This window comes from Sus scrofa, chromosome 7, assembly GCF_054392235.1.
Source record: "Sus scrofa isolate SSC_HxYL_T2T_F1_AM1 chromosome 7, Sscrofa_HxYL_maternal_Yorkshire_Landrace_v2.0, whole genome shotgun sequence".
Lineage (NCBI taxonomy): Eukaryota > Metazoa > Chordata > Mammalia > Artiodactyla > Suidae > Sus > Sus scrofa.
The window spans coordinates 60,293,010-60,314,371 of NC_139389.1; the positions used below are offsets into that span (position 1 = coordinate 60,293,010).

At 38.7% G+C, this 21,362-nt stretch overlaps 2 protein-coding genes across 2 annotated transcripts in view; both read right to left on the minus strand.

Annotated features, from left to right (window-relative positions):
- Positions 1-21,362, minus strand: part of SH3GL3 (SH3 domain containing GRB2 like 3, endophilin A3) — a 350,527-nt gene that overhangs the window by 325,111 nt on the left and 4,054 nt on the right. The window lies entirely within an intron of this gene.
- Positions 1-21,362, minus strand: part of LOC146401609 (uncharacterized) — a 29,389-nt gene that overhangs the window by 4,791 nt on the left and 3,236 nt on the right. Inside the window, exon 3 of the mRNA XM_084970552.1 lies at positions 6,488-6,771. Within this exon, the coding sequence (XP_084826678.1) occupies positions 6,562-6,771 (210 nt within the window). The 3' untranslated portion in view covers positions 6,488-6,561. The remainder of the gene's footprint in view (positions 1-6,487; positions 6,772-21,362) is intronic.

The window sequence follows — 21,362 nt, forward strand, 5'->3', positions numbered from 1 at the left end:
GGAACCCAGAAATGACAAAATGAAGTATGAATACATGGCACAACATGGATAAACCTCAAAACAACTATGCTGAATAAAAGGATAGTACAGTAAAAACTGAGGAAAAATGAGTTTAGATTATATGATTCCATTTATATGAAATTCTAGAAAAAAAATCTATAGCGACAGAAACCAGAACAGTGGTTACTTGGGGAAGTGATGATTATAGAAGGACACCGGGAAATTTTTGAGGGTTATGAGTTTGACCATTGTCTTGACTGCATTGATATTTTCATGATTATATACATTTGTCCAAACTTATCAAGTAGTATACCTTAAATACATACTGTTTATTGTATATCAATTATACCTTGATTCTTAAAAATCCTAGGAATAAACTTGATAGTAAATATATAGGACCTAATGAAGAAAATCTTAAAAGTCAAAAAAAAAAAAAAACAAATAAAATAGATGTGAACCAATGGAAAGACAAGTTTACTCTTCCATAGGGATACTCAATTTCATAAATTTGGTGCAATAAAAATACTAGGGGATACGGATTCACTTAACTATTTGAAGTTGAAAAGTGATTGCAAAATTATTCTAGAAAAATGAAACAAATGAAAATATCCAAGAGATCCAGAAATAGAAGAGTAACATTGGCACAAGAACAGACAAATCAATGGAAGAGAATCAAGAGAACAGAAATAAACCCAACACAGACAGGTGTCTGGGATACAGTAACGATGGTATTTCTTATCAGCAGAGAGGATGATTTAATTATTGAAATTGTACAATGACCTCACTACTGTGAAGTGGACTTGTAGCTGTTTCTCTCTCACTTCATCTCCATTGCCCCCCCAAATTCTACAATAATAATTTTTTTTTTGTCTTTTTGCCTTTTCTAGGGTAGCTTCCTGCAGCATATGGAGGTTCCCAGGCTAGGCGTCGAATCAGAGCTGTAGCTTCTGGCCTAAGCCATAGCCACAGCAACACGGGATCTGAGCCGCAGCTCACGGCAATGCCAGATCCTTAACCCACTGAGCAAGCCCAGGGATCGAACCCGCAACCTCATAGTTCCTAGTCAGAATCATTAACCACTACGCCATGACGGGAACTCCAATAATAAAAATTTTTAATGTAAATGAAACCATCAAAGTACTAAAACAAACATAGACAAATGTTTTTATAAAAACTGTTTTTGTCATACTTATAATATGAAGTGAGAAAAACCTTTAGTAGGTTTGAAGCAAAATCTGAAAGGCCTCATAGGAAAGATTGGTCAGTTAAACCACAGTAAAAATTTAAAACTTCTGTAATGAAAAAATTAAAAAAATTGCAGACTGTAAAAAACATAAACAGTACATATGACCAACAGAGGACTGATTTTCTTGGTTAGCCCTTTACATATCAGTAAGATAAAGTGCCCAATCAAAAATAAATTATGAGCATTTTTTATGAGCAACTCAAAGAAAAAAGAAATAGCAATTAAGCAGGCAAAAAGATGCCATATCTCACTAAAATTAAAGCAAATGTGAATCAAAGGATTGTTTTAGTTTTCTGTTGCTGTGGGACACATCACTCCAAAGCTATGTGACTCAAACAACAATAAATATTAGTTATCTCTGATAGTTTTTATAGGTGGGAATTCAGAATTGACTAAGCTGGGAAATTCCAGCTTGGGTTTTTTCATGACATTGCATTTAAGATGTTCACTTGGGGAGTTCCTGCTGTGGCAAAATGGGTCTATGGAGTCTCTGTCTGGAGTGCTGGGATGCAGTTTGATCCCCAGCCTGGCACAGTGGGTTAAAGGATCCAGCATTGCCGTATCTGCGACGTGGGTGCAACTGCGACTAGGATCTGATCCCTGATCCATATGCCACAGGGAAGCCAAAAAAAGAGAGAGAGAAGAAGAAGAAGAAAGAAGGAAAGAAAGAAGGAAGGAAGGAAGGAAGGAAGGAAGGAAGGAAGGAAGGAAGGAAGGAAGGAAGGAAGGAAGGAAGGAAGAAAGAAAGTTAGTTCAGGTGGGCTGCAGTGATCTGAAAGCATGAATTGGGGGGGAGGATCTATTTCCAAGAAGGATTATTTACATGACTGGCAGATTTGTATAGACTGTTGGCAAAAGGCTTCAGATCCTTCCGTTATTCAGGCATTTTCACAATTCTGTCTGAGTGCTATTTGAGGCACTTCCACAGAGGAAGCAATCCAGAAGAGCAAAGAAGTGACTTTTATGTCCTAGCCTTGGCACATACACATCACTTCCATCATACTCTGTTGGTCACGCAGGATCAGCTTCATTGGCATGTAATCTGTGCTGTCATACAAGGCCCTACATTCAGAAGAGCCATGCACTTGGTTTAAAGCTGTGATGTTGCCATATTGATATTCTTAATAATTTTATCTTTGGATCTTGATAAGTGACGTCAGTAGGAACCAGAGTACACATGCGAGCAGAGAAGATACATGCAGTGTGTATGTCCACCACTATTCCTTGCCACCAGTTCGTGATGCACAGAATTCTGGCAGGAGGTTAGTGAGACTCAAAGCAGCTTCCATAGTATTGGGAGAATGTGCACTGCTGGATAGCACAGGGAACTATATCCAGTTACGTGTGATGGAACATGATAGAAGATAACATGAGAAAAAGAATGTATATGTATATATATGTATTACTGGGTCACTTTGCTGTGCAGCAGAAATTGACAGGAGTTCTTGTTGTGGCTCAGTGGTAACAAACCTGACTAGTATCCATGAGGATGAGGGTTTGATCCCTGGCCCCACTCAGTGGGTTAAGGATCTGGCATTGCCCTGAGCTGCGGTGTAGGTTGCAGATGCGGCTCGGATCCCAAGTTGCTGTGTCTATGGTTTAAGCTGGAGGCTACAGCTCCGATTCAACCCTTAGCCTGGGAACTTCCATATGCTGCAGGTGCAACACTAAAAAAAAAATAAATAAATACAAAAAAAGAAAAAAGAAGAGAAAAAAAAGAAATTGACAGAAGATTGTAAATCAATTATAATTTTAAAATTTTTTTAAAAAGAGAAGTAAAAGAGGAGTTCCTTGGTGGCTCTGCAGGTTAGGGATCTTGTGTTGTCTCTGCTGTGGCACTGGTCACTGCTGTGATACTGTTTCAATTCCTGGCCCAGAAACTTTCCCAGGCTGCAGGTGCAACCAAAAAATTGAAAATTAAAAAAAAAAGAAGTGAAATAAAGACTCAATCTTGGAGTTCCTGTCATGGCACAATGGGTTAAGAATCTGACTGCAGGGAACTTTGTCACTGCAGAGGTGCAGGTTGGATCCCCAGCCCAGAGCAGTGGGTGAAAGGATCCAGCATTGCCACAGCTGTGGTGTAAGTCGCAGCTGGGGCTCAGATTCAGTCCCTAGCCCAGAACTTCCGTATGCCACGGGTTCAGCCATTAAATAAATAAATAAAAGATTTAATCTTGAACATCACTGTGACTGTTCTGGTTAGAAAAAAAAGTGCATATACAAGCTATGGAATGTGAATTGTGTGATTTTAGTGATTCTACATATGAGTTCAATGCTCTTATATTTGCATTTCAAACTGGCATTGTACATATAAAGATGAATGGTAAAATTTGTGCTCATATTCTATTTTTCTTTATTTAAGATAACATTAAGTAGCAAATAAAAAACACCATGACAAGTTGAGAGAAACTGCTGAAGAAAAGAAAAAGCTTTGCTTACAGAATTTTTATTGCACTTTTTCCTGCTTTTGAACAAGGGGTCTCAAATTTTCATTTTCCACTCAGCCTTGCATATTAAGTAGCTGGCTGTGGTCACACAGATTCAGCTCTGATTCAGTGCCAGAGGAACTTCACAGGTGGGCATAGCAGGACCCTGGGATCATTAGAAGCCATTTTAAGGCTACTACCACAAACAATAGGTTTGTTTATCACCTCTAAAGCTATAAAGTTGAGTGTTAGTGAGTATTTTGAGAAAGAGGTGTGTGGTAGTTGGAAATGACTATTAGTAAGTTTTTGGAGGTGGTATTGATGAAAAAAATCAAATGCATGTATCTGCAACCCAGAAAACCAGTTTTTAGGAATTTTGTTCAAAAGCCCACCCAAAATTATGGAAAGTACAAGGATATTCACTGAAGTATTACTAGTAGTAGTGAAAAACTGGAAACAACACCCTGACTAGTAGTGAAAATTTGGAAACATCCTAAAGATACATCTTTATCTCCGGGCATGGAGAGATATCTACATTTGATTGGAAATTAATCTCCTCTTGGAAACTGAAAATATTTGAAAATATCTTCTTTCCATCTGTAGGTTGTCTTTTCATTTTGTTCATGGTTTCCTTTACTATACAAAATCTTTTAAGATTAATTAGGTCCCATTTGTTTATTTTTGTTATTTCCATTAGTCTAGGAGACATTGAAAATATATTGCTGCAATTTATGTCAGAGATTTTTCTGCCTACGTTTTCCTCTAGAAGTTTTATAGTATCCAGTTTTACATTTGTCTTTAATCCACTTTGGTTTTTTTGTGTATTAGAAAATGTTTTAATTTTATTCTTTTATATGTAGCTCGCTCTTCAGTTTTCCCAGCACCACTTATTAGATTGTTTCTTCTCCATTGTATATTCTTGCCTCCTTTCTCCTAGATTAAATGACCATAAATGTGTGGGCTTATTTCTGGGCTTTCTACCCTGTTCCATTAATCCATGTCTCTGTCTTTGTGCCAGAGAATAATACTGTGTTTTAATTATTGTAGCTTTGTAGTATAGTCTGAAGTTGGGGGGGGGGTGATTCCTCTGGCTCTCTTCTTCTTGAGATTGTGTTGGCTATTTGGGGTCTTTTGTTTCCATACACATTTTTTTTTTGTATTTTTAGGGCTGCACCACAGCATATGGAGGTTCCCAGGCTAGGGTCCAATAGGCAGCTGTAGCTGCCGACCTGCACCACGGCCACAGCAACTCAGGATCTGAGCTGCATCCTCAACCTACACCACAGCTCACAGCAACACCGGATTCTTAACCCACTGAGCAAGGCCAGGGATCAAACCTGTGTCCTCATGGATGCTAGTCAGATTCATTTCCACTGAGCCATGATGGGAACTCCTCTACAGAAAATTTTTAATTTTTGTTATAGTTCTATGGAAAATTCCATTGTAATTTGATAGGGATTACACTGAATCTGTAGTTTACCTTGGGTAATATGGTCATTTTAACAATACTGATTCTTCCAATCCAAGATTACAGTACATCTTTCCATCTGTTTGTGTTATCTTCAATTTCTTTCATTAGTGTCTTATAGTTTTTTGGTAGTACAGGTCTTTTGCCTCCTTAGTAGTTTTATTCCTCGATATTTTATTCTGTTTGATGTGATGGTAAATGGGATTGTCTCCTTAATTTCTCTAATATTTCATTGCTAGTGTATAGAAATACAACATATTTCAGTATATTAATTTGGTATCCAGTAATTTTACCAAAGTCATTGATGAGCTCTAGTAGTTTTCCGGTAGCATCTTCAGGACCTTCTATGTATAGCATCGTTTCATCTGTAAACAGTGACAGGTTTACTTCTTTTTCAATTTGGATTCCTTTTATTTATTTTCTTTCTCTGATTGCTGTGGCTATAACTTCCAAAAACTATGTTGAATAAAAGTGGTGAGTGGGCATCCTTGTCTTGTTCCTGATCTTCGAAGAAATGCTTTCAGCTTTTCACTGTTGAGTATGATGGAAATCCAACTTATTTTAACAACCATTTAGAAAAAAATTTACTCTGTGCCATGTATGCTTCTAAGTACTTTACAAATAATATCTTAGAATAATGCTATGAAATAGAGGAGTTCCCGTCGTGGCAAAGCAGAAATGAATCCGACTAGGAACCATGAGGTTGTGGGTTTGATCCCTGGCCTCGCTCAGTGGGTTAAGGATCTGGTGTTGCCGTGATCTGTGGTGTAGCTTGCAGACACAGCTCAGATCCTGTGTTGCTGTGGCTCTGGCAGAGGCCGGCGGCTACAGCTCCGATTGAACCCCTAGCCTGGGAACCTCCATATGCCTCGGGTATGGCTCTGAAAAGACAAAAGACACACACACAAAATATATACATATATATATATATATACATATATACACACACACACACTCATCACCCCAATTTTACAGATGAGGTAACTGATTTCCAGAGAAATTAAGTAATATGTGAAAGGTCGCTAACAAGAGGAGGAACCAACATTTCAGTGCAGTAGTAATCTGACTTCAAAATCTGTCTTCAAACACCACTATGAAATAGGTTTATGTATTTCTTCTTCTCTGGAGAAAACTTTTTCCTTTTGTGGAAAGGGCTCTCTGAACTTCTCAGACTAATTCCCTAAATTCAGTCACATTTTTATTTTTATTTTTTTTAGGATTCCAGTTGACTTTTAATGTATCAATTGCCAATGTGATTGAAAGCTCCCTCTCTACTTTACCACCCTGACTAAAGTATAGAATCATATTATAAAGTATCGGCATAGGACAGCTCTGTTCAACACCCACCTCTTCCTGGTGACTTCTCTCTCCAGGGCAGGAGGAGGAAAGAAAACTGGGTTTCTTCATGTTAAAAGACTCTCTTAGCTCACTGTCTGTTGGTATGGTGTGGACAATGGTGAGGGGTTAGCATTTCTGCCACTAGGAGACTTGGCCACATCTTCAGGATGATCCCCAGCTGGTGGTAGCATGTTACACTCCCAAGATATCTGTAACATGTCATTCCCTCTTGTGGTGGCCTCTGAAAGACTAGGCCTTCCTGTGTCATCTGCTCTCCATGGCAACCTGTGGGGCTACACACGAAGAATGTCACTGCCATATCAGCAAAGGGTGTTGCTGCCATCAAGCCATCAAGACTGTAGCCACCCCCAACAGCGCACCCTAAGAGGATTCAGGATAGAGGAAAACAAGATACTGGCCCTAGATAGTTAAGGCTCTAAGGAATGATTTCACTAAGCCCAGTCTCTTGCATCTTCCTGTACACAGAAAGGCACAAAGTTCATTAACTTGAGATACCTGGTTTTTCTTTCATTAGCAATCATCTTTCAATGCTTGACCACCTACTTTGTTTGTACAAAAACTCCTTTATATCTTGGCTCCTCCCTTACCTCTTCAGAATAGTCCCTCAGAGATGAGAGGCTGTATCTCAGGCTTAAATCCTCAGTAATGCTCCAAATAAAACATAATTCTCAGCTTTTAGGTTGTGTATGCTTTTCTCAGTTGACAGGCACTTGTTCTGCGGGAACTCTCTTCCATATGTTTGCTTACGAAGAAGAAGGGGAAGTGTCTGCCCCTTCTCTGTCTCATCCCAAGCTCTTCTCCCTTGCTGTGGTATCCCAGAGAAAGGACAGCAAATCAGGAGACCGAGCAAGAACACAATCACAGATGGAAACCTCAGCTTCCTCATCTCATAGCCTTTCCCCAACTCTGGGAGTGATTCCCTTGGGGCACCTTGACTGGGCTTTGAAGAGGTAAGTGGAGGGCAAAGCCTCTTCTCAAATACTGTGCTGTCCTGCAGGCAGCTTCCTCCCCTTCCCACAACCCTGTGGAGAGGAAACCTTGTGCACTGAGGCACAGCGGCATTTCCCAACCACTGCTCCCTGGCGCACCAGTCCTGTGAGATGTTCCAAGAGTAAAGGACCGTACAGGTGAATTCATTTGACATGTGCTAGAGCTACCCACTTTATCCCCTTTTTAATTTTCTTTGGCTGTGGCCATGACACGTGAAAGTTCCCGGGCCTGGGATTGAACCCATACCACAGCAGTGACCCAGACCATTGCATTGACAACGCCGGATCTTTAATCTGCTGCACCACAAGAGATCTCCACTTTATCCCCTTTTGAAGGTTTGAAATTTTGTTAGATTTATCCCCCTTTTATTAGATTCTCTAACATATAAGAGGCTCTAAGAATCCCCACAGTAAAGACGGCTCCACTGTGCTTTAACTTTGCATTTGCCAAACGTACTTGACTAGATTGTTCTTTTTCCCTACACTTATTACTGAATCAACCACAGATCCAGATGAGAGGAATCCTTGCCATGGGCCCTGCATATTACACACACTGTTCAGGACCCAGAGAAAAGCTTCTCTGCATCTCTTTCCCTGCATCCTCAAAACCAAAGATGATTATGTCAAAACACAGTGAAGGTTTGTGGGTGGCTCTCTTGCCAATGTGAACGATCAACACTGGCTGGGAGTCTGGAGAAGTTCTGAGTGGAAGTGCTTAGGTAAGAGAAAAGAAAAATTATCTTGTCAAATCCTTCCCTGATAACTTGAATACAATATATTTTTGCATAACAAAATATCCTCTCCCGGTAGGACTCGGTTTCCTTTTTTTTTTTTTTTCTTTTCTTTGTATTCCAATTTATCTTTCTGGTGCAAATTAGCAAGGTTTCCACCAACAAATTGTACAGGGTGGCTGAAGAATATGTTGCAATACTAAACCATTAAAACTAATTTCAAATGTGTACGGTATATATAGAGAGATGTACCATGTACTATTTAATATTGATTCTTTACCTTGGCATGAAATGGACATCTTATACTTGAAGGGCAAATGCTTTTATTTTCATGAAAACATTTTGTAAAGTTTAATTAAAGTCAAAATTAAAACATTTTGGTTTTATATAAATTATGTAAGTAATGTCAAAAATTGTTGAGGGTTGGAGATACCGTCATGGCTCAGCAGTTAACGAACCAGACTAGCATCCATGAGGACGTGGGATCGATCCCTGGCCTCACTCAGTGTGTTAAGGATCCAGCATTGCCATGAGCTGTGGTGTAGGTGGCACATGCAATTCAGATCCACGTTGCTGTTGCTGTGGTGTAGGCCAGCAGCAACAGCTCTGATTTAAACCCCTAGCCTGGGAACTTCCATATGCCGTGGGTGTGGCCCTGAAAAGACAAAAAGGCAAAAAAGAAAAAAAAAAAAATGTTGAGGGTTATTTTTCCAAAGAAGATATACAACTGGCCAACATGCACATGAAAAGGTGCTCAGTATCATCAGGGATTGTAAATCAAAACCGCAGTAAGACCACCTCACACATGTGAGAATGGCTCTCATCAAAAAAACAAGAGATAACCACTGGTAAGGTGGTGGGGCGGGGGGGGAGGGAGGAAACTGCACTGTTGGTGGGAATGCAAATTAGTGCAGCCACTAAAGAAAACAGAATGGAGGTTCCTCAAAAATTTCAAAATAGAACTATCATACGATCAGCAATCCCATTTCTGGGTATTATACCTAAAGGAAATAAAGTCACTCTCACAAAAGAGAACTTGTGTTCATTGCAGCATTATTCACGGTAACCAAAATATGGAAACAACCTAAGTTTCCATCTATCAACGGATGAATGGATAAAGAAAGTGGGGGGGTGCTGGGGTGTGTGTTGTCAATTGAAAAAAAAACGCACAGTGCAAGAGTTGTAAGTTAAGCTTCCTGAGGACTGCAGCCTGGGAGATCTGAAGAGGGCTCCGAGAAACTTCTCTGAAAAGGTGGGAGGAGGCTGGTTTATATATATATATATATATATACACACACATATACATACATATTTTGACTAGGGAATACATGTAGTCAAGTACAGTCCAGTATGCATCTTTGTAAAAGATTGCTGCTAGTCACAAAGAGTTAATGATTTTACTGCTTTTCTAGGTATGGGAAGATGCAAGAAGCTGGGTTCATTAAAATTCTTCCTGAGATACATCTATCTAAGGGGACAGCTTGTCCAAAGCACAGAGCATCCTGTTATCGTCTTTAATTTCCTCTGTCTGAAGCACAGAGTGCTTCATCCTGTTATCACCTTAATTTCTTCTGTCCAAGGTACAGAGTGCATTGTCTGTCAGCAACTACAGTGGGTTAATCTTTGTAAAATTGGATGATGGGCAAAACACTTTTTGCTCTTCTTTTGTTTTATATATATGTGTGTATGTATATATTATATACATAAATTACATACATATATTATATATATAAATTGAAAATAAAAATCCAGGAGTTCCCGTTGTGGCTCAGCAGGTTAAGAACCCTACTTAGTGTCCATGAGGATGCGGAGTCAATCCCTGGCCTTTGCTCAGTGGGTTAAGGATTCGGCATTGCCGCAAGCTGCCATGTAGGTTGCAGATGCAGCTCAGATCCAGTGTTGCCATGGCTGTGGTGTAGGCCTACAGCTGCAGCTCTTTTCCCTAGCCTGGGAACTTCCATATGCCACAGGTGTGACCATAAAAATAATAGTAACAATAAATAAAAAAGAAGGAAATTCTTCCATTTGCAACAATGTGGAGGAAACAACGGTATCATGCTAAGTGAAATACATCAGAGAAAAACAAATACAGTAGACCCTTGAACAACATGGGTTCGAACTGCCTGGGTCCACTTAGATTTTTTCCAATAATAAATATGGTAGCACTACACAACCTGAGATTAGCTGAATCTGCTTATTTGGAACAGTGGATATGGAAGCTCCACATATGTACAGAGCCAACTGTAAGTTATATGCAGCTTTTCAACTGTGAAGAGGGTCCGCACCTTAACTTCTGCATTGTTCAAGGGTCAATTGTACTATATGATCTCATCTGTATATGGAAGTTAAAAGAAGGAACTTACAGGACCAGAGTAGACTGGTGGTTGCCAGGATTGGAGGGAGTGGATGATGGTGGTCTAAGGGTACAAACTTCCAGTTATAAGATGGGTAAGTTCTGGGAATCTAATGCATAGCACGGTGACTATTGTTAAGGATACAGAATTATGTACTTGAAAGTTGCCAAAGGAGGAAATCTTGAAAGTTCTCACCACACACACAACACCAAAAATAGTAACTATATGGTGTCGAATGTGTTTATTAACCTTACTGTAGTAATCATTTCACTACATAAATATATCAAATCATCACATTACTTATATGTTATATCTCCCTAAAGCTGAGAAAAAAATGTCAAGCCTACTAACAGTTAATAAAGCAGAAAATGTATAAGCCATAATTTGGCCCAGATCCAGAAGTATTCTTGGTGGCATAAACAATCAAGTATTGTTTTGATTTTTATACTAAAAGATGTGGCCTCATCTGCTCTGATAGAGATTTTTGGGAAAAGTTTAAGGGCTATATATGACATACGAGAGATCAGAAAATCAGAATATGCCACCTCAAAATATGCCTTAATATTGCCATAATAATTATTTTGAGCTAAAGGCAATTAAGCTACCAATGAAAACAAAGGGGGAGAAAAAGGCTCTCTCCGTAAAAACAGGACACATTCCCTTTGTGAAGTTCTTCCCCGCCCTTCTCCTCTACCAGGTGGAAACAATTCCTATAAGTGGAGACAGCATCAACATCAGCACAGATTTACTTATTCAAATAACCATTGTCTCTTCCTACAATTTACCACCCCTTAAAACCCAAACCCCTTTTCCTTTATCTTATCACTTCTCTCCATTTATCATCTTTTGTTAAAGCAGTATAAAAGCCCCCAGGTCTAACTGCTTGTTTGGAGTCCTAACTGCTTTGCTTTGCTTTTCTTTGAACCTGCGGCATATGGAAGTTCCTAGGCTAGGGGTCAAATCAGAGCTGCAGCTGCTGGCCTATGCCACAGCCACAGCAATGTAGGATCCAAGCCGAGTCTGTGACCTAAGACCTACACCACAGCTGAAGGCAATGCTGGATCCTTAACCCACTGAGTGAGGCCAGGGATCGAACCTGCATCCTCATGGATACTAGTTGGGTTCATTATGCTGAGCCACAATAGGAACTCCCCTAATTGCTTTTCTATGAAGGCCTCTATGCATGTAAAAATTAAAATATTGACATTATAAAATTTGTGTGCCTTTCCTCCTATTAATCTGTCTTTGTCAGGCCTCAGTTGCTTTAAAGGATAGAGCAATAGTTTTTCTCCGCTACAACTTTTGTAGGTGTGCCCAAAGATAGAATAATATTAATGAAAATATATGAAATTTGACTTTAAAATGATTCTAGGACACTAATTATAATCTAGCTCAATTCGATGTAATTTTGACAAGATATGAAATGCCCAAAAAGAGTTCAGTGAAACTACAGACTATTGTTGATGATACTGAATTATGTACTTGAAAAATGAAAAATGATTCATAGTATTTGTTGGAAAATTTAAAAAGTTTGATTTATATTATCCAAAGTTACTTGGTACAAACTGTTGTTTGCTACTAAAAGTATTAGCAGGAGTTTATTTTTCAAAACTATTTCACTCTTAAAAGGATTAAATGTTTTTAGTTTTAGAGAACATGTTTTTCTAAATCAAAAGAAACTGTATATTAAATATGCAACAAAGGTGATAGTCCAATAAAATATTAGGATATCAGAACATGGAAGCAAAAAAATTTGCATGATTCTGAAGAAGATATACTTACAAATGATCCTAAAACTAATTCTATGGTAACTATTCTCTAGTCAAATTGTAAGTGGTCTCTTTTAAAGAGAAATTCATACCAATTGAGAAAGACATTGCCTTTTTTGATTTTGTATAGAATATTTCAACATTGGAAATATTTTAAAAGAACTTAAGAAATATTGGAGTCCCATTGTGACTCAGTGGTTAACGAAACTGACTAGCATCCATGAGGATGTAGGTTCGATCTCTGGCCTTGCTTAGTGGGTTGAGGATCCTGCGTTGCCCATGAGCTGTGGTATAGGTTGCAGACACGACTCGGATCTCATGTTGCTGTGGCTCTGACGTAGGCCAGTGGCTACAGCTCCAATTTGACCCCTAGCCTGGAAATCTCCATATGCTGCTGGTGCAGCCCTAAAAAGAGACAAAAATGACAAAAAAAAAAAAGAAAAGAAAGAAAGAAAAGAAATATTGTAGGTATCCAGACATTCCTTTAGGGGGAGATTTTTAAAAGTGATAAATATTAACAATATATGATAAAATTAAAATATTTTTCTAATAATAATCATTTTATATGTGCAAACCCAATGTTGCATATCATGATATACATGATATGTAAAACATGTAAAATTCTTTTTTTTTTTTTTTTTGGTCTTTTTGACTTTTGTAGGGCTGTACCCGCAGCACATGGAGGTTCCCAGGCTAGGGGTCTAATCAGAGCTGTAGCTGCCGGCCTACACCACAGTCACAGCAATGCCAGATCCGAGCCGCTTCTGCGACCTACACCACAGCTCGTGGCAACGCTGGATTCCTAACCCGCTGAATGAGGTCAGGGATCAAACCCACAACCTCATGCTTCCTAGTCAGATTCGTTAACCACTGAGCCACAACAGGAACTCCAAACATGTAAAATTCTTGGTTTGTTTCCAAATCTAGGTGGTGCTTTTGATTATTGGCAATTATAGTTGTTATTGCACTAAGAGAGCAATATTTCTCCAAATTGAAATAAAGAAAATTTTTTTAATCATCCAAGAACTAGTGTTACAGTAAGTAATAACTAATTATTAAATAGTAATTTGATGTCTAATTTGACTTTATTGTTAACAAAATGCATGCTATGTAAGTCTTAATTTTGCTATAATGAAGGCAAGGAAATAAATGTTATGGAATAAATATAAAAACTATGGATTGGAGTTCCCTGTGGTGCAGTGGGTTAACACGATGAGCGTCTCATTGCAGCAGCCCAGGTCGCTCCTTTGTTGCCAGTTCCTTCAATTCCTGGCCCTGGAAATTCCAACTTCCACGTGCCATGGGGGCGGCAAAAAAAAAGTTGATTAACCATACATGCCTTTATTATTCACCCAAACATCACTGGACCATCAACAGAACAGGCACATATGCACAATAATAATTACATTCATCATCTTTGATTTTTGCCATCTTTTGACCACATAGAGACTATAGCTGCTAGCTGCTTACACATTTTTCTTTTCTTTCTTTCTTTCTTTCTTTCTTTTTTTTTTTTTTTTTTTTTTTTTTTGCTTTTTAGGCCTGCACTGGCAGCACATGGAAGTTCCCAGGCTAGGGGGTGAACTGGAGCTACAGTTGCTGGTCTACACCACAGCCACAGCAACCCCAGATCCTAACCATGTCTCCGATCTACACCACAGCTCAGGGCAATGCCCAATCCTCAACTCACTGGCACCCTCATGGATACTAGTCAGATTCTTGACCCAATGAGCCACAAAGGGAACTCCATAAAATTTTCATTTGTTAATCATTGCTAGTGTATAGAAATGCAATTGAGGGGTACCTTTGTGGTGCAGCAAGTTAAGTATCCATTGCCATTGCAGCAGCCACAGTTGCTGCTGGGGCACAGGTTGCATCTCTCGCCCAGGAACTTCCACATGCTGCAGGTGTGGCAAAAAATAAATAAATAAATAAATAAATAAATAAATAATTTTTAAAAACAAAGAGGAAGAAATGCAATTGATTATTTTTCTGTATTGACCTTTTTTGGTGATATTGCTGAATTCATTTATTAATTATAATAGTTTATCTATAGGTTATTTTACACATAGCACATACATAATTATGTCACTTGCAAATAACAGTATGTTTATTCTTTTCCAATCCTCCTACTTTGGTTTTTTTCTCTACCTTAATTCACAGGCGAAGATCTTGAATAGAAGGATTTATAACAGATATCTTTGCCTTGTTCACAATCCTAGAGACATTTTTCAATATTTCAGCATTAAGTACAATATTTGTTAGAGATTTTTATGTATACCCTTTGTTTTATTAAGAAAATGCCTGCCCCTAGTTTGCTATTTTTTAAAAAAATATAGCTGAATTTTATCACTTTTCTTGAATTTCTTAAAAGGACCATGTAATTTTTCTCCTTTAATATATTAGTGTTGTGAATAACATTAATTCTCAAATGTTAAACAAACTGTATTCTGGATTAGATCCAAACTTGTCATGATGTATTGTTCTTTTTATATATACCAGGATTCAGTTTGATGATATTTTGGTTGAGATTTTTTTATCTGTATTATGAGACAGATTGGTATATAATTTTCATTTCTTTTGTTTTATTTATTTATTTATTTTTTTGCTTTTTTGGAGTCAGGGAGGCCACACCTGCACATATGGAAGTTCCCAGGCTAGGAGTCAAATCAGCGCTGCAGCTGCCAGCCTATGCCACAGCAACAGCAATGAGGGGTCCCTGATCCACTGAGCGAGGCCAGGGATTAAACCCGAATCCTCACGGATACTAGTTGGATTTGTTTTCCACTGTGCCACAACAGGAACTTCTCCTTTCTTGTGTTATACTTGTCAAGTTTTGATGTTGAGATTGTGCTGACTTCCACTATCCACAATAGCCAAGACATGGAAACAACTTAAATGTCCACTGACAGATGAATGGATTAAAGAGATGTGGTACAATAGTATACAATGGAATACTATTCAGCCATAAAAAAGAATAAAATAATGCCATTTGCAGCACCATGGATGCAACTAGAGATTATCATACTAAGTGAAGTAAGTAAGAAAGAGAAAGACAAATACTATATGATATCACATACATGGAATCTAAAATATGGCGCAAGTGAACCTATCTACAAAACGGAAACAGTCTCACAGACATAGAAAACAGACTTGTGGTTGCCAAGGGAGTCGGGGGGGAGAGATGAACTGGGAGTTTAGGGTTAGTAGGTGCAGGCTACTACATTTTGAATGAATAAACAACAAAATCCTACTGTATAGCACAGGGAACTATATTCTGGGATAGACCATGATGGGAGAGAATGTAAAAAGAATGTGTGTGTGTGTGTATACACACACACACATATATATATGCATGTATAACTGAGTCACTTTGCTGTACAGCAGAAATTGGCACAACATTGTAAATCAACTATAATTTTAAAAGATTTTTTAAAAAGATTGTGCTGACCTCGTAAAACAAGTTGGAAAGTCTTCTCTCTTTTACCATTCTCTAGGAGAGTTTGTGTGAATTGGCACTACTTCTTCCTAAAATGTTTGGTGTGATACACCAGTTAAACCATCTGGGCCTGGAATTTTCTTTGGGAATAGATTTCACTTAACAGATGAAATTTCTTTCTGTAGTAGATTTAGTACTAGTCACATTTCTCATTCTTATTTGAATTTTGGTAAGATGAGTTTTCCTAGTATGTCATCAGTTTCATCTAAATTTCAAAATGTAATGGCACAAAGTTGTCCACAATGCTTTTTAAAATTATTTTAAATATCTGTAGAATTTGAAATGATGTCCCCCTTTTCACTTTTTATTCGCTATTTCTCTATTTCTTTTCATCAGTCTTGAAGAGGCTTATCCATTTTATTAGTCCTTTAGAAAGGACTAATTTACCCTCTCTGTGATATATTTTTATGGTTTATTATTTTGTCTTTGTTGTTTCCTTCCTTCTTTTTGGGGGTTTATTTTTTATGTTCTTTATCTAAATTCTTGAGGTGAATGCTTGAGATCATTGCTTTTCATCATTTCCCCTAACAGATGCATTTAAGACTCATTAAACAGCTTTAGCTTTATCTCATGTTTTGATACATTGTTTCCAACATTATTCATTTCAAACATGCATTTTGATTTCCCTTGTAATTTATTGACTCATGGATTATTTTAAATTGTACAATAAAAATAGTTTGATTTCCAAATATTTGAGAATTTCCTAGTTTTCTTTTTGTTACTGACTTCACAGCTTAATTCCACTGTGGTCAGAGTCTGTATCATACCTAATTTTAATCCTCTGGAAGCTGTTGGGATTAACTCTAAGAGCCAGCATATGGTCAATTTCGGTAAGTGTTCCATGTATATTTGAAAGTAATGTGTATTCTATAGATATTTGGCACTGTGTTCTAAATATATCAATAAGATTGATTATTACTTATGTTACTTAAATTACCTATATTCTTATTATTTTGTTGTTGTTCACTTACTCTGTCAGTTCCTAAGAGAAATATGTTAAATCTCCTACCATGATTTTGGATTTGTCTCTTCTCCTTGCAGTTTTGTCAACTTTTTGCTTTATATATTTTGGGGAAATGTTATTAGTGTATACAAATTAAGCATTTGATTTCTATGTGGTGAATTGATTCTCTTATTTTTATGTAGCATCTCTTTATAGAGGCATTTTTCAATGGTGGTGCTATTGACATATTGAGCAGAAAAATTCCTTGTTGAGCGGGTGCAATCCTCTGCATTGTAGGATGTTTAGTAGTATCATTCTCTACCCACTAGATGCCAGTAGCATCCCCACCCTAGTCACAACAATCAAAATATGCCTAGACATTGCCTAATGTCCGCTGGGGGGCAAAATCACCCCTGGTTAAGAGCTACTCATCTACAGTAATGCTTTGGGCTTTAAATTCTATTTAAAGTTCTAGACTTTAAGGTTTATTTTGTCTGATGTTAGCGAAGCCACTTTCTATTGGTATTTGCAAGGGTTTTTGTTCTCGCTGTCAACACTTAAATATTTCAATACCCTTACTCAAGGTACCTCTCTTGTAAGCATGAGTTGACTGTCTTTTTAATCCAATCTGACAATTTTTTAATTGTAAGTGGAATATTTGTTCCTTTTGCCTTTAATGTGCTCACTGAAATGTTTGGGTTAAAATCTGCCATATGATTATTTATTTCATATTTAATACACCATTCTATGTCCTTTTTCTCTCCTTTTGCATTATTTTACTGTTATTCTACCCATTAGTTGAGAATTCTTTTTAATTATCGTTATCCTAGAGATCATAGCATGAATCTTTAATTTATTAAAATGTAATGTGTTAGGGCTCTGGCCACTTTCTGTACTATCTTAGGACCTAGGGTGTTTTTATTTGATTTACATCATCTCACTTTTTGTGAATTTTTATTTCTCCATATAAATAACCCAAATAATTCATCATTTTGGTATTCAAAATACTTTTTAATCCATGGCTTGATAGCTTTAATCAGTTTTAGAAATTCTTGGCCATCATGGCTTCAAATATTGCTTCTACTCCATTCTCTCTTTTCCTCAACATTTGAGACTTCATAGCAAACTTTCTTACTATATTTCATAGACAGAAAATACCTTGCAAATATTAACCAAGAGAAAGCTTGTGTAGTTTTACTACATTCTTTTCTGCTTTCTCCTTCCTTTTATCTCTCTGGGCTTAAGTCTGAATATTTTTCCATTGACCTATTTTCCAGGTCACTAGCTCTCTTTAGCTGTATCTAATCTGCTATCAAAACCTACTTCAGGAGTTCCCGTTGTGGCGAAGTGGAAACGAATCTGACTAGGAACCATGAGGTTGCGGGTTCGATCCCTGGCCTCGCTCAGTGGGTTAAGGATCTGGCGTTGCCTTGAACTGTGGTTCAAGGTCGCAGACGCAGCTTGGATCTGGCATTGCTATGGCTGTGGTGTAGGCCGGCAACAACAGCTCCGATTAGACCCCTAGCCTGGGAACCTCCATATGCCACATGTGTGGCCCTAAAAAGACAAAAAAAAAAAAAAAAAAAAAAAACCTACTCCAGTTATCTGTTGCTCCATAGCAAATATCATCCCCAAATTTTATGGCTTAAAACACTTGCAACTATTTACTTGCACGTGGACCTACAATTTGAGCCAGGCTTAGAAGGGAGAGCCTATCTCTGTGCCATGTAGGTGAGGGTAGCTTGACTGGGATCAGAAAACCCAAAATGACTTCACTCAACAAGGGAGATCAGAAGAATTGGAGACTGGCTAGGTGTCTCTCTCTCTCTCTCCCTCTCTCTCTGTAGTCTTTCATTCTCCAGACCCTGTCCTGTCTCTCTCCCTGTGCCCCCTACCCCTCCACACCAGTAGAATATTTGCAATTTTTTATTTTTTTATTTTTTTTATTTTTTTTTTTGTCTTTTTTGTTGTTGTTGTTATTGTTGCTATTTCTTGGGCCGCTCCCGCGGCACATGGAGGTTCCCAGGCTAGGGGTCGTATCGGAGCTGTAGCCACTGGCCTACGCCAGAGCCACAGCAACGCGGGATCCGAGCCGCGTCTGCAACCTACACCACAGCTCACGACAACGCCGGATCATTAACCCACTGAGCAAGGGCAGGGACCGAACCCGCAACCTCATGGTTCCTAGTCGGATTCATTAACCACTGCACCACGACGGGAACTCCTATTTGTAATTTTTTAAACGGTGAGTCAGGACACCAAGAAGTTGAAAACAGAAGCTGCTACACCCCTTAATGGCCAGGCCTGGAATCAGCAAAGCATCCTTTCTCCCACATCCTTCACTCCACACAGGAGCTCTTCAGATGGGTGCAGTTAGACACCCTGGCCTCCCAGGATTCCTGCAACACTACTTCATCCCACATATCTATGATTCCCTCACCATCCTCCTTTTCTCCATGACTCCTAGACCTAGAACAATGACTGGCACATAGCAGTACTCGACAAATATTTTTTCAATAAATCAATGAGGAAATAAATGCTGTTGATCCAATGCTCTCTTCAGCAGCATACACACAAATACTGGAACAATACTCGCAAAAGTGTAGCTAAATTTGCAAATTCTTCAAGTCTTTACTACTTTCTACATATTGAATCACCTCCCCCCTCAAATAGCAAGTAATACACTAAAATACCCTAGTTTGCTTCTCAGCCTGAAATAGGACAGAAAAGGGGTGAGAATGAGAACAGTCTTAATAGAAACAGCCTTTGGACTTCGAGTATCAGGGGGGGAAATTCCTAGGGCCTAAACAATATCCCTTTTCCTTCTCCAAACAAGATCCGAGGTGGCTCAAGTATTCTCTGGAGACCATTAACATGCATCTAGGATCATTATTGGGGTGCTCTTTGTTTCTGAACTTGGCGATGGTACCCTGGATGCTGTCATCTATCTTCACTCCAGCAATGCTGGCTAACCCCAACCTTTGACTCCTAGTCTGTCCCATTGTGGCCAATGCTGACTTTACGGTGCCTTTTGCCAACCTAGAACTACCAGTGCTCACACAGAGGTGGGAGTTCTCTCTCTCACAAGTTGTGTATTATAGTTCTTGGATTTGACTGTCATGAAAATGTCAATATCTTAAGACCTTTTCTCTTTCAAGGAATGTGAGACTAGTTCTGGGCCTGGGTCAGAGGACATTTGAGAGATACCTCTAGTGGGGCAAAGGTAGTAGAAATGAACTCAAATGCAAAGTCCAGGGAGTGCTCTTCTGACGTACTGTGTGTGACATCACATTGTCCTAACTCCCTTTCCGCAATGCTTTTCACCATAATATGTTAAGAAAGACAAGAAAGATAACAATATCAACTAAAATTTAATGAGTACTTACTACGTGCCAAGCATCATTCCAAGTACTTTAAGTATATCATCTTATATGAAATTTGGGGTGGAGGAAGAGAGTTTAGATAACTGAAGCATCATGGAATGGGTGAATTGGAGGACAGGATTTGAAGGAAAGGTTAAGATTTTCATCAGGAAGCTGAGCCAAAATATGAAAAGGGAAGGTGAAAACAGGACAGGGTCAATGAAATTTATGGATGTGTGTGAGAAGAGGAGTGGCCAAAAATAGATCAGGTTACAGCAGAAATTGGCACAACATTGGAAATAACCTTTTTTTTTTTTTTTTTTTTTTGCTTTTTAGGGCCCCACTTGCGGCGTATGGAGGTTCCCAGGCCAGGGGTCGAATTGGAGCTATAGCTGCGGGTCACAGCCACAGCCACAGCCATAGTCACATCAGATTGGAGCCATACCTGTGACCTACACCACAGCTCACAGCAACGCCAGATCCTCAACAACCTGAGTGAGGCCAGGGATGGAATCTCATGATTCCTAGTCAGATTCGTTTCCACTGTGCCACGAGGGGAGCTCTAACTTTTTTCTTAATTAAAAAAAAAAATAGATCAGGTAGCCAAGGGCAGAGAGATGTAGCAGCCTATCAGGATTTGAAGAAGCTGAAATCAAAAGTGAACCAAGGAAGTTGATATTTTCACCATTTGTGAATGGAGTTCTTTCCAAGTTTCAAGTAAAATTAATGTATTCTATTTTCACACGGCAAACAGACCGGCTCTTGGGCCCATTGACTAAAAATACATCGGACTCTTTTAATGGTTCTTAGTGGTATCTCTAAAGGGTTACTTATTATCTGTTAAATATTTGAAGAGAGCATTGTTCTGGAATAGGCACAGGAACAATCCTTTGTATAAAAGCAGAAGAACAAGTCTGAAAGCTCTGTCTGCAGCTGAAACCACAGGGCAATGCTTCATCTCCGGCAAAACTGTGTTGACAAGATAGTCAGCATCCAACCTGGCTGAAGGGACAGATGGGCTCTTAGCCAAGCACATTAGGAGATTCCCAATGAACAGTCATAGGGAGCCTATAAGGGGATCGCAGGTGCATGTGTTACTCGGTCTGACTTGGTAGGGCAATGAGAGGCAGGCAAAAAAAAAAAAAGAAGAAGAAGAAGAAGAAGTGCGTTGAGCAGTCAGACCAAGGCTCAGTTGAAAACCTGAAACCAAAGCCTA